The sequence below is a fragment of the Protobothrops mucrosquamatus genome, unplaced genomic scaffold, assembly GCF_001527695.2.
Source record: "Protobothrops mucrosquamatus isolate PMUCROS unplaced genomic scaffold, P.Mucros_1.0 scaffold154, whole genome shotgun sequence".
NCBI lineage: Eukaryota > Metazoa > Chordata > Lepidosauria > Squamata > Viperidae > Protobothrops > Protobothrops mucrosquamatus.
This window is the reverse complement of record NW_015386518.1, coordinates 333193-345736: the sequence shown is the minus strand read 5'-3', so window position 1 is coordinate 345736 and position 12544 is coordinate 333193. Positions and strand designations below refer to the sequence as shown.

The 12544-nt window shown below is 51.3% G+C and overlaps 3 protein-coding genes across 5 annotated transcripts in view; 1 reads left to right on the top strand and 2 right to left on the bottom strand.

Moving 5' to 3' along the window:
* The window catches only part of ILF2 (interleukin enhancer binding factor 2), a 6111-nt gene extending 3279 nt beyond the window's left edge, over positions 1–2832 (top strand). The window contains exons 9-15 of the mRNA XM_015813398.1: positions 32–110; positions 500–587; positions 1055–1116; positions 1384–1498; positions 1946–2036; positions 2199–2372; positions 2692–2832. Coding sequence (XP_015668884.1) covers positions 32–110; positions 500–587; positions 1055–1116; positions 1384–1498; positions 1946–2036; positions 2199–2359 — 596 coding nt within the window. The 3' untranslated portion in view covers positions 2360–2372; positions 2692–2832. The remainder of the gene's footprint in view (positions 1–31; positions 111–499; positions 588–1054; positions 1117–1383; positions 1499–1945; positions 2037–2198; positions 2373–2691) is intronic.
* Positions 2833–3444: 612 nt separating this feature from the next.
* On the bottom strand, positions 3445–5659 carry SNAPIN (SNAP associated protein). Its single transcript, XM_015813340.1, has 5 exons — positions 5638–5659; positions 4648–4792; positions 4121–4167; positions 3920–4038; positions 3445–3652 (listed from the first exon to the last, which is right to left on the bottom strand). The coding sequence occupies exons 1-5, from the start codon at positions 5657–5659 to the stop codon at positions 3548–3550; spliced, it is 438 nt and encodes a 145-aa protein (XP_015668826.1). The 3' UTR covers positions 3445–3547.
* Positions 5660–6820: 1161 nt separating this feature from the next.
* On the bottom strand, positions 6821–12012 carry CHTOP (chromatin target of PRMT1). 3 transcript variants are annotated; one of them, XM_015813394.1, is made up of 5 exons: positions 11948–12012; positions 9842–9992; positions 8311–8497; positions 7316–7453; positions 6821–7023 (listed from the first exon to the last, which is right to left on the bottom strand). In XM_015813394.1, exons 1-5 carry the CDS (start codon positions 12010–12012, stop codon positions 6821–6823), a joined length of 744 nt encoding a protein of 247 aa, XP_015668880.1. The 3 variants fall into 3 exon arrangements, with proteins under 3 accessions (XP_015668880.1, XP_015668881.1, XP_015668883.1); XM_015813395.1 differs by having other exon boundaries at positions 8311–8494; XM_015813397.1 differs by lacking the exon at positions 7316–7453 and having other exon boundaries at positions 8311–8494.
* Positions 12013–12544: the final 532 nt, after the last annotated feature.

The window sequence follows — 12544 nt, the reverse complement described above, 5'->3', positions numbered from 1 at the left end:
AAAAGTTTTTCCCCCCCCCCCCCCCCCCCAGTGGATATTAAAGTGCTCCAGAGCGCCCTGGCCGCCATCAGACATGCCCGCTGGTTTGAAGAAAACGCCTCGCAGTCCACGTAAGTTTATTTTTTTCTGGAATTTTTGTTTTTTGGGGGGATCTGGGAGCTGCTTTCTGTCCCTGCAAAAGAGGAGCACGTTTTTGCATTTTGCCTGGCATTTTTGGCTTCTGTTTAGCCTAGTTTGTGGCTGCCTTGTCTTAAGCCAAGTTGTTTCGAAGCAGGCTGTAATACTGTTGCTTTAATTTTGTCTAGAAGCCAGCTGTTTCTCAGCGTGGCAGTTTTCCCAGTCAAATATTCAAGCACGGGTTTGGGCCCCGTCGCAAACTGGTGTGGTCCTTGTGCATTACTTGAAGGTGTTTGCTGAGGTGGAGATAACCAACTCCTCAGCTTCCTGGCCCAAAGGTTTTGCCTCGGAGAGGACCACCACTGCCCTTTTCTCCTTTCAGGGTGAAAGTTTTGATCCGCCTCTTAAAGGACCTCAGGATGCGGTTTCCGGGCTTCGAGCCTCTCACGCCGTGGATCCTGGACTTACTCGTAGGTTTCAGAACCAGTGGGGAGGTTTAAAGGAAACCAAATTCCAAAATTTAGATTCGCCAGTTGCATTCTTTTTGCGCCGTATAGAGCCCAAATTTCAATTTCCACCTCCCTTGAGATCTGATAGCCAAGTCGTTTAGGGAAGCAGAATTCTTGGGATCCAAAAAGGCGGCCCAAATAATTTAATTTTAGGCCTTTTCCCAGAGAGCCACTCCTGGATTTGAACGCCAGCCGTTTTGTCATTTTCCCCGATCCTGGTTTTAGCTATAAACATTGTTCCCTTAAATAGAATTGGCCACCATCCCATCAGGCAAAACGTGGACCGTGAGGATGCCAATCCCTTTGATCACCCAAATATTCCTATTCCCGAGTTCACACTTGGTAGATTCGAGCTCCCAGGCAGAGGGAAGTGAAAATCAAACTCTCCTCTCGCTGAATCCAAGGTCTCTTTTTCTCTGTGATTCCAGGGACACTACGCAGTGATGAACAACCCGACTCGGCAGCCGTTGGCTCTGAACGTAGCTTACAGGTACAGTTGAAAACCACGTTCCCAAGAGTTGAGATGGGTTTTTTTTATTTTATTTGAAGGGTGAAAAAGTTTCCTTCCTTCTGGTCATCCTTAAAGCCCCATTGAGTGCTTTAAGGGGAACACACACACACACACACACCACACTCCAAGCTTTGCACTTGCTTTTCGGGATCAAAACATTAGCAACTCAAATTCCCGATCAAGAATAGCCATGGAGAAACTTTTATCTTTCTGCTTTTTTTGTTTGTTTGTTTTTCTTCTTCCCAGGCGCTGCCTTCAGATCTTGGCTGCGGGGCTGTTCCTTCCCGGCTCGGTCGGCATCACTGACCCTTGTGAGAGCGGGAATTTCCGAGTCCACACCGTTATGACCCTGGAGCAGCAGGTAGCGTCCTGCCTTAAATTGGGTCACCTTCAAGACCGATCAGAGCTTTTCCCAGTTCGCCTTGACTGCAGCCGAGTCGCTTGCCCGGCCTGCCAGATGCCCCAATTAAATCTCTCTGCATGATTATAGTTAAATAAATTTAAAGCCTTTTAAATTTAGGCTTTTTTTCCTGTGTCATTTGCAACTTTGGTTAGAAACTCTTTGCGCTTCGACGCCTGGCTGTCCCATTAAATACAGCCTGGCGCTGTGATTATAGTTGCAAATTGTACAAGTTGTGTCTCATTTGCTAGTGTTGGAAACTCTTGTTTATAAACCTGACTTAGCTTCTCTGTACAGTTGGTTAAATTTAAGAGGAAGAGCAGCGAGGCCGTGAAAAGTGGGGTTTAATTCTTCCCAGGTCTGAAGCCCCCTAACTCAGGGCAGCCTCCATCTTTTTTCCTCTTAAAGGACATGGTCTGCTACACGGCTCAAACCCTCGTCCGCATTCTCTCTCACGGGGGCTACCGCAAGATCCTGGGGCAGGAGGGAGACGCCAACTGTAAGTGTGGAAGCGTTTGGAGAGACCTGGAGGGGGGAGGGGGGAGGGAGGGCGAGGCCACCAATCTGAGTCCGTAAGAAACCCAGAGAAATGGGCACCAAGGGGTGGCTGGCGGGGCCCCTCGCCCATCTTCCTGGACCACTGAAGTTCCTTGGTTTGCAGACCTCGCGACGGAAATGTCCACCTGGGAAGGGGTGATCGTGACCCCGTCGGAGAAGGCTTACGAGAAGCCGCCGGAAAAGAAGGAAGGGGAGGAGGAGGAAGAGAACCAGGAAGAGCCGCCCGCGGGCGAGGAGGAGGAGAACATGGAAACACAGGAGTGATCCGGGCGCTCAGGTACATTTTGAATCCTGTTGCTGCGCCATTTTTCCCTCTGGAGGCGGAAGGGGGGGAATCTTCTCAAAGGGCTCAGGTGGGATCAACCGGGTTAAGGCCTTCTGAACACCTGTTCTCGTGTCCCCCAAAGCAGGACTCACCAAAAGCTCACAGTCCCAAGCCAGGATCTCAGAAAGGGCTGGCTGGGGCTTCTTCGTGAAATATTTGCAGCCTTAACTGTAACAGGCGATTGTACCAAAACCGGAGCCCCCCCCCCCCCAAAAAAAAAAAATTAAAAAGGGGATTTTAAGATTCAAACTCAATCCTGTTTGTCTTTCAGAGGAATTCTCCACGTCTCAAACGCGATTGGATGAGCCAGCCACAGAATCCGAAAAAGCCCGTCGCCCTCCTCTCTGTCCAGTTCTTAAATGTCTTCGTTTTTATAACTTTTACCATTAAAATGAGCTGTTCCTTATAAAAAGGTGGTGTTTTGTCCCCTTCCAAGACCTTTTTAACAGCCCTTTTCACTACAGAAGGGGGGGGGGGGGAATTACCCTCTGTGCTAAACTTCCCGTGACTTTGGTTATTTTTCTGAATTTTTCAAGTCATCCAGCAAACCCTCCTGGGTCTGAAGCAGTCACATTTTTGCTGGAAATTGCACTGCCTCCTATGCTTTTTCAACGAATTCATCCCCCAAAGCAGGTGCAAATTTAGGGTTTAACCCACGGGGATGTTCTTAACTGCTCCTTGGTGTAAAAGACACTCAGCCACGCTTTTCCTAGGCATTTTTCCTTTGCCCCTTCCCCCCCCCTTTTTTTTTTCCAAAATCAGCCTGCAAGACAAACAGAGTTCATTTTCGTTGAAACTTTATTTTTTCCCCCCAGAAGGGGAAAAAAATCACGGTCCAACTTTTTAGGTTGTTGTTATTATCCCACACCCGTTAAGGGAATCATCCTTCCACTCCGTGGGAGTATAATTTTAACACCCCGTGACACAAAATTACTTCCATTCTTCCTCTCTGCTTTGAGTTGCAAAACGAGCCCAGCAAAATCCTTTCCTCTGGGCTGCAGTACCCCAAAAGCCCATTATTATATTTTTTGTCCCTTTCCAAGATTTATTCAGGAGTTTGTGGTGTCTTGTAAAAACAGCTACAAGCTCGGGAATTTTTTTTTTCCCAGCCCTTCCGGCCCCCCTCCTCACTTGCTGGGAGAGCTGTGGGGGTAGTTGCCACTGGCGTCCAGGAAGGCCTTCCTCCGGGCGGTCTCCTTGCCCACGCTGTGGTTGAGCCTTCTCAGGCGCTCCTGCGGGGAACACGGTTAGCAGAGCACTTTAATTAATAAGCTGCCTGGCTTCTGACAATGTTTCAAACCCCTCAGCTAAGTTGCTAGTCCTTTACGAGGAAAAAAACTAAAGCTCAACTTTCTTACTCCATTTTGGTAGCTGCAAAAAATATCCACAAAGAACTACAGAAACTGCCCCTCCCCATCGTGTCTCTAGACACCCTTTGGGCTGTGCCAGACTCCAATCCCCATCATCCCCTGCCCGCAATCCAGCCCCATTCAAGGCACCTGGGCGTTCTGCAGGATGTTGTTCACCAGGACGACCCTGCGCCGGGCGTTGAGCAGCTTCTTCACGTAGGGATCCAAGTCGAGGGCAACTTTCTGGTCCTCATTGATCCGGCAGAGCTCTGGGAGGGAGGGAGGGAAAAACTGTGGTGGGGGGCTTGGCGGGGGGGCAAAGTGGGCTCCACCACTAATGTCCGGACTTACCTGCAGCCAGGCTGTCGATGTGCTCCCGCAGCTCCACCTGGCTCTCCCTGCCGGAGAGAGACAAAGACAGCCTGAATTGGGTCTGGGGGGTCTTTTAAGCGGATTGAATCCACAATGAGGCCTAAAGGAAGCTGCACCGGATGGATTACACCCCACCTGCCTGTCTCCGAAGGCAGAAGCATGGCCTCTCCTTCAAATCAGGGTAGCTGCACCGGACAGACACCCACCTATCTGCCTGTCTCTGCAACACACACACGCCATCCCTAATTGATGGCATGGACGTGCATGTCCAGGAAAAGGAAGCTGCACCTGACGGATTACACCCCCACCTGCCTGGCTCTGAACGCAGAAGCCCAGCCTCGCCTTCAACTGAGGGCAGCTGCACTAGGCGGACACCCACCTGTCTGCCTACCTGTTTGAGCCACACACACAGCCTAACCGAAAGGAAGCTGCACCTGACGGATTACACCCCCACCCGGCGGGCTCTGAACGCGGCGGCTGAACCGGACGGACACCCGCCTGCCTACCTGACGGCGTGGACGTGCGTGTCCAGCTGCCGCACGGCCGGCCGCAGGAACTCCAGCAGCCCCTCGGCGAAGAGGTCCCGGGCGGCCGGTACCGCTGGGCTGGAAATGCCCGCCGCCGCCGCCGCCATTGCTGCCGCCGCAGAGCCTGCCGGGAGAACCCGCGCCTGCGCACAGCCTTACCTGGAAACGCAGCCGGGCCGTTGAGCGCCTGCGCGGCAGCTGCCCACGCCGACGCCTGCCCAAAGGCACCCTGGGAAACCGAGTCCTCCCGAAAGTCTGGTGCCCTTTTGAATCTAATATAATATAAAATTTAGGGGGAGGGGGGAAGTCGCTTGCAACGCCCCGTTTTTTCCCCCCTCGCAGGGTCGGAGGGCGCCTGGGATAGAAGGAGCTGCGTTGAGTTGGGGTCTCCCCCCTAGAGCTGTAATTGGAAGCCTTCCTAGATTTTATAATATTTATATATGGCATATTGGAGGGAGTTCCCTTTTGAGAGCTGCATGCAACGAAGTCTCATTTTAATATATGCTGATTAAAGTGGCTATTAATAAAGTTATTCTATTCATTTACGTATACACCATTTGTTTATAAATAAAGCAAAGCCAATCTTGTATTCCATTCCTCCTCCCAGTAAGCCAGGAAGCTTTTAACCGAAAGCCAACAAAATATTAATTTTCCAGAGATCAAACCACAATAAATCTATTAACATATCTATCTATCATGATATATTTATCTTTTGTTTGTAAGCCTGGTGTTACGATAGGCAGCCAATTAAACACAAAATCTGCCCCAGCAGAAAGAATCGAGAGAGGGGTGGGTGGTCCCCAGGGCTAGTTCCCCACATCTTGGTTTGTTGGTTTTGCAGAAAATGACTACCCGGCTAGTGTGGTACACAAACCCTGATTTGGGCTTAGCGTGGTTGAATCAACAAAAAGAGAATATTTGTGTTCTATTTTCAAATTTTAATATGGAAGATGCCCAAAGCGAACAAGCTGTGATAGGGCACAAAGGACATTCCTTAGTTGGTTCCCCCCCCCCCCCCGGTCTCTCAGCCTTTCCACACACCCCAGAAGTGCAAATCAATCAAATCTTGAGCATGATTTGAGAAAAGGGACACCCCAGAAAATGGAGCACCCAAACTTTGTGACAAGGAAAATTAGAGAGCTAGGTTTTTTTTAATTATAGACTGTTTATTTAGCTGCCTATTGAAGTTGAGAAATGAAAACTCTATAGGAAATTTAAAGAAAAATTGGGAGGGGATCTCGGCAGACGGTGGCCAGCAATGGGGCTGAAGGTACCAACACAATTCAATTCTTTGCAGATTCCCACCCACCCAACCCCACCACTGGATTCATCATTTGGACTCCCGACTGGCATCTTTCCTTGGGGAAAAAACAATGACGACGACACACGACACACAGTCCAAGTTTTCATTTCCCCGCAATTGTTTCTTACAGAAAAACCGGGATGTTACAAGATGCCGTTCAGAACAGAGTTCACAAAACTGCAGATCCTGAGGGTGGGAGGGTGGAGGGGGGGGAGAGGAAGAGCAACCGTCTCCTTGGCAACCCAAACGCCCCCAATGCCCCCCCCCCAAGAACATGTCAGTGAGAAGTCGCCGTTAAAACGCACAAATAATAATTAAAAACCCCTCTCGGCTTCTTCTGGGGCTGTTGGGCTTAGAGAATTAAATTTGGGGCCGGATTTTAATTCATTTTCTCCTGGGGGAGGGAAGGATCCCGACGCCTGGAGCTCCCAGCCACAAAGCCACAGCACGGCCCGTTGGGCAGGAAAGTGTGGGAGGGTCTCCGATTTGGCAGATCCCCTCCCTCAAAGCTGGCCTTTGGGAGGGGTGTTTGGGGAGGGGGAGACATGCGTTGTTCCTCCACTGCGGGGCGAAGATGGGGGTCCCCGGGAGGGCGAGACAAGGCTGCTTGGCTAATAAAAACGGGGGGGACCAACAGGAGCTGCTCAGCCCCCCCCCCAAATGTTTAGAGGCCTTTAGAAAGGTCAAAACATCAAAGAGGAAACGTTCGAAAGGGATAGGGGGGTCCTGGGTTTTCTACATTTCTGCCTCGGAGGTCCTCCCTGGTGGCAATTCTGGGCTGCCAGGAGGGGAGGGAGGACCATTCTACACACACCCCGTGCCCCCCCACCAAGCCCCCCCTTTCCAGTCTCAGTCATTGGTTTCCGGGTCTGTCTGAGCCATGTAAGCGTCCAGCTCGGCGTCCAGGTGTCCTTTCGTCTTCGACATGTAAGCGTCCAGCTGGTTGTCCAACTGCTCCTTGGTCAGCGCTGGGCGAGGGGCACCTCTACCCCGGCCCCGGCCTCTCCCGCGGCCCCCGAAGCCGCCCCTGGCCCGGCCGGCCATGCCGCGTCCTTGGAGGGGAGAAGAGACGGTTAGAAGGCCGCGAGGAGGGAGGGAGAGCATGGGAGGCCCGACCCAACGACCCCCCAGCTATTTTGAAGAGCATAAACTCGGGATATTATCTTTATTATCGCTCAAATCCCAGGATTCCTCAGCTGGCCTGGCTTGAAGACTTCTGGACTTCAACTCCCAGAATCCCTCAGCCTGGGAAATTCTGGGAGTTGAAGTTCGCCAGGCTTAAAAAGTGGCCGAGTTTGGAGACAGCCCCCCCCCCCACGATCCTTCGGGGTTCATTTCACTCACCTCTGCCGCCAAGGCCGCCCCGTCCCATGGCTCCTCGGCCGAGGCCGCCCCTGCCAGGCCCCGCTCGGCCCCTCATGCCTCCTCTCCTCAGCCCCATCCGGGGGGCCATCCCCCGTCCCCCCCGGAGCAAGCTCTGTCCTGTAAGAGGGAGAGGGGAAGGGTCCACGCAGAGGGTCTCTTTGAGATTTACGGCCCTGTCAGTAAATTCAAACCATCTCTATATGCCCCCCCCTAAAAAAGCCTCCCTAGGTAGGAGTTCCCATCTTCTCCATGGCAACCCCCCCCAAAAGAATCTCAACCCACCCCCCAATTCTCCTGAAAAAAACAACACAAAATGACAGAATTTCCCCACCTCTAAGTTTCTCTCTGTCCCCCCCCCCCAAAAAAAAGATACGACAAGCTGGGCCCTGTTTAGATGCCAAGAAAGCTTCCTGGCTAATTCAAAAGAATTGGGCCTCCCCTCCTGCCACTCCCCCAATCACACCCTCAGGTTTGTTAATGGCCGGGAGTCCTCCACTTACGACCACTTGAAGTCACAAAGGCGCTGGCAAAAGTGACCCGCGAGCAGCCTTCGCACTTGCGACTGCTGCCATGTCCCCTCGGTCACCCGATCGGGCCCTGGCATGGATTTACGACGGTGGCCGCGTCGTGGGATCACGTGATCGCCACCGGCGACCGTCCCAGCCGGCTTCCAACAAGCAAAGCCGATGGGAGCGGCCAGACTCGTTTAACGACCGCCCCATTGCTGCCGTGATTCCCTTTTCAACAACAACAAAAAAAGGCTGCAGAATTAGGCACGATTTACTGCTCAACAATGGAGATTCGCGTCCCGATTGGGGTCGTAAGCCGAGGACTTACGACCCGTAACAACCTGTAACTCCTAAGCTACTAAGACGGCAACGCGTTACAAGCCCAGAAAAACCACAACTTTCAAGTCTTGCTGCCAAAGGGCACGAAGAGGCCACTTTTTTTGAGCCCCCCCCAAGGGTACTCACCTCGCAGGGAGATCCCTCCGCGCAGAAATCCCCGTGCGCCACGGCCCCCACGCATGGCGCCCCGGGGCAAGCCTCTGTACCCCATCGGCAGCCCCCGTCCTCCTAACCCTCCACGAGTCAGGGGTCCCGCCGGCCGGCCTAAGCGTGCCTGGATGTTACTTTTCCCCAGACGTTGCTTCAAGCTCTTCTGGAAGAAGGGAGAGTTAGAAGGAGGGCAAAGGCAGCAGGGACAAAAGCAGAACGTGCAATGGCACACCGAGGGGTGAGCTACCTTATGTAACCTATAAGGCAGAAATCTGCATATTAGCAGCATCACTGGGGCGGGGGGGGGGAGGAGAGGAGGAGAGAATCTCACACGGCTGACTTTAGTCGCAGGAAGAAATCAGCTCTGGAAATCTGAGTTGAGGGGCCGAACGACAGACTCTTAATCCAGTTGGAGGGCAAGCAAAAGGGGAGACTGGCAAGCCCCTCCTGGTTAAGGTACGAGCTTTGTGGGCAGAAATTTCTGGGTTGAGCTTCAGACGATTGTCAATCATCCAGGTCCCGGCTGTCCCAAAAGGCACTCCCCCCCCAAAAAAAGGAGTTAGGTCCCCCCCCCTTTGAATCCATAAATCAGGGGTCTTCAAACTTGGCCCTTTTATGACTTGTGGACTTCAAACTCCCAGAATTCTGGGCCAAGTCATAAAAGGGCCAAGTTTGAAGACCCTGCCGTAAATCCTTCCATTCCCCACCAGTCAGTTAGAAATGAAGCTGCTTGTTGGATGAGAAACAAAAGGCTTTCAAAGGGAAAAATAATGTCTTAAGAAGGAGGAGGAGAAGGAGAAGAAGAAAGAAGAAAAAAGCACCTTTGGGACAAAGCATCCCATCCCCAAAAGGACAGAAGAGAAGGAAAGAAGACCTCAGCTAGAAGAATCAGGAGTGGCTTGACTCAGCTTCATAGAAAAAAAAGAACCCTCCCCCCAAAAAAAACATTAACCTTCCCGATGCCTCTTTGCTGGCAGGGAGGAAAAGCACGAACATAATGCAATTTGTCCCTGCCACATTACAGAACGAGCCCCGAGTGATAAAAACACTATTCCCCCCCCTTTGGAAAAAAAAAAAAAACCCAAATTATCACCAAGCAAGGGAGATGCCACTTTAACCAACTGTCTGAAATGCAAAGAAAACAAAATCCAGCTTGTCTGGGGACGGGATGGGATTCCACCTCTCTCGCTGGACTCTTTTCGTTGCATTTTCCTTCCCAAAATCTCCAGCAACTAAAAGCACAGCTTAGAACAGCGGCTGCTTTCATTCATAAACTAATCGCTCTCCGGCTTTCTCGCAACCCGACAATTCCACAGAAGAAAAACTGCCCTTTTTTTTTTTTGGTTAATTCACCCAATTATGTTTGAAAGGAGAGAGACCGAACTTAGCCCTGCAGGATCCAATCTGGGCCGGTCAACTTAGCCCCCCCCTCCCTGGTCCTTCTTCCCCCCCCCTCCAGCCGCTGAAGAGTCCCCGCCTGGTTCTCCTCCTCTGCCGGCCTCCTCACCTGCTTGAGTTTCAAGGCAGCCTGGACGGAAGGCCTGTTTTCCATCTGCTGGGCCAGCCTCCGGTTTCGGGCACTGGCTAATTGCTGCTGCTGCATAGTAGCTCGAATATTCACCGGGATCGGCTGTTTGTTCTTCAGCATATTAGTAAAGCTTCAAGGTCGAACAAAACGGGTGTGTTTAAAACAAACCTTTCAATTATAAACCCATTTTTTTTAACCGGCATTCCACAGCCCTCTCAGAGCAAGGGGGGGCAGCTGCATCCCACGATATTTTTTTTTTTTATAAACGTAATAAGGTGGTTACACACTCAAGATCCCGTTTAAAGCGTAATGGGAACTCTTTTTTGGTTTTTCCTCATTTTTCCACAAAGCGTGCCGGGGGAAGAGGGGGGAAAAGACACACAACATTCAAAGGGGTTTGGATGAAACCCAGAGACGGGCGTCCGAATAAAATCAGGCGAAGGTGGGAAACGGACAGAGCGAAGCAGAAATGGCAGAGAAGAGATGGGGAGGGAGGCGGGGGGGTCCCAAGCAGACAAGGAAGGAAAAGATTTGGAGAGTGGAAGGGCTACGTTACTCCCAAAGCTGCAACTCTCTAGACTTGGGACAGAGAGAGAGAGATCAAAATCGAAGAATGGAGAACCCTGCAGCCCCCTCAACGCCACCATCCTTCCTCGGGGCCTAAAACTGGCATAAAACCATCAACTCAGCTCCCTTTCCTTTTCCTGCTCAAGCTGGTCTATGCAGCAGAGTTAAAAAAAACATCATAAAATGTGCATCGGATTATCATCGTACAAGAAGCATTTTGTGGTGTACCTTCAACATCACCTCTGGGATTTCAAAAGGTAACATAAATCAGGAGGGCCCACAAGACTTACTGAATATTTATTATCCCCCGTTTGCTTCAGGATACTGGTAGAAAGAGGAGCAGAGGCTAACAAGGTCTCGGCCGAAATGAGACAGATCCCTGAGCTTTGCCAACTGGATCTGATGGGCTTTTGGGGAAATCAAGTCGCCGGTTACATCCAGAAAAAAAAAGACTACAGGCAGTCCTTGTCTTACCACAACCAGGCCCATTTCCGTTGCTAAGTGAGACAGTTACATGAGTTTTGCCCCTTTCTCGCCCGTTGTTACGTGAAACACTGCAGTCGTTAAGTGAGGAAGATGGCTGTTAAGTGAACCTGGCTTCCCCACTGCCTTTGCAAAAGGCAAAAAGGATCCCGTGATCCTGGGACACAGTGACCATCGGTTGCCAAGTGTCTGAATTTTGATCACCTGACCTTGGGGGATGCTGCAAGAGTTGTTAAGTGTGAAAAGGGGTCATAAATCACTTTTTGTCAGTGTCAAACGGCCACTGAACAAACTGTTGCAAGCCGAGGACTGGCTGTAATGATCTTTTCCAGGGGAAGAAAGGATGCTGTGAAAACATCCCGGTGTTCCTACAGGTAAGTTCTCACAACTGCTGGGTCACAATTCTCTCCTGCTGGAGATTTGGGGCGATGAACCTAGGAATATAGTTTAAGACAGAAGGGGAACACAGCAGAAGCTTCAGGCCGACAGTCGGACATCTGAACTCACAGAGACACGGAGGAGGAAGGCATGCAGAGGAGAGGAAGCAGGTGATGGAGCCAAGCACTTGCCTCTTACAAGGCCTCCAAGGAGCCTTAGGGCTGGTTCAAGCGGCCAGCTGCCTGCCTCTTACAGCACAGACCACGCGGGGTGGCGCGTCTGCCTCGGGCACGGCAGGAAGCCTCCCGCAGCTGCGGTGACATGCTACCGCGCTGCAGGCTCATCTCTTATCATATGAACACATGTGGAAGAAAAAAAGGAGGGCACGGAGTTTCCTCAGGACACATCCCACCACACGACCGTTTGCCAGTTAGACCGACACGTTTGCCCTTTCAACCTGGTGTACCACGGCAGGCCGCGGGATCGAAGGGCAGCGGGGAGCTGCCCGCCACTCTCGGCTGCCTCTGGATAGAGAACAAGCATCGCAAAGGCCGCTCTTGCTCTGGATGCCAAACAGAGTGACAAAACTAAAAAAAAAAAGAACGTAAAAAAAGAAAAAAGATCTTATGAGCTGAAGGTGGCCGTTGTGTTCCTCACCGCTCGTTAAGAGACATCTTGCTGGTGCTCTTAAGCACGACTTTCGGCACTGACTGCGCGGCCATCTCGGGTGCCCAGAACCTGCAGGAAAAAAGAGGAGGTTACTAAAAGATCCCAATTATTTATATCCTGCCTTTATTATTTTATTTTTTCAAATCACTCCAGGTGGCAGACATATCCAAGACACTTTCTTCCTCCTATTTTCCTGACAACCACCACCTTGGGAGGTAGGTCCAGCTGAGAGAGGGACAGGCCCAAAGTTACCTAGATGCTTTCCTGCCTAAGGCGGAACTAGAACTCACCGTCTCCCGGTGATTGGGTATTTGAACTCACGGTCTCCTACTTTCTAGCCTCGTGTCTTAATTACCACCCCAAACTGGCTCCATTTTATTTTTTTATTTTATATTCTTGATTATTGACTCCTAGGGACCACCAAGAAAATGACCAGCTGCCCACTAAAATCCCCATCTCTGAAGCCAGCAGCCACAGGAGCGCCTCAGGCCACTTTGGGCCTCCCCTCTCCCCTCCAGCCTACCCTGCAGGGTTGTTGTAGGGCAAATTTCAGGAACCCTCGATGCAGAATCCAACATAAGCAAG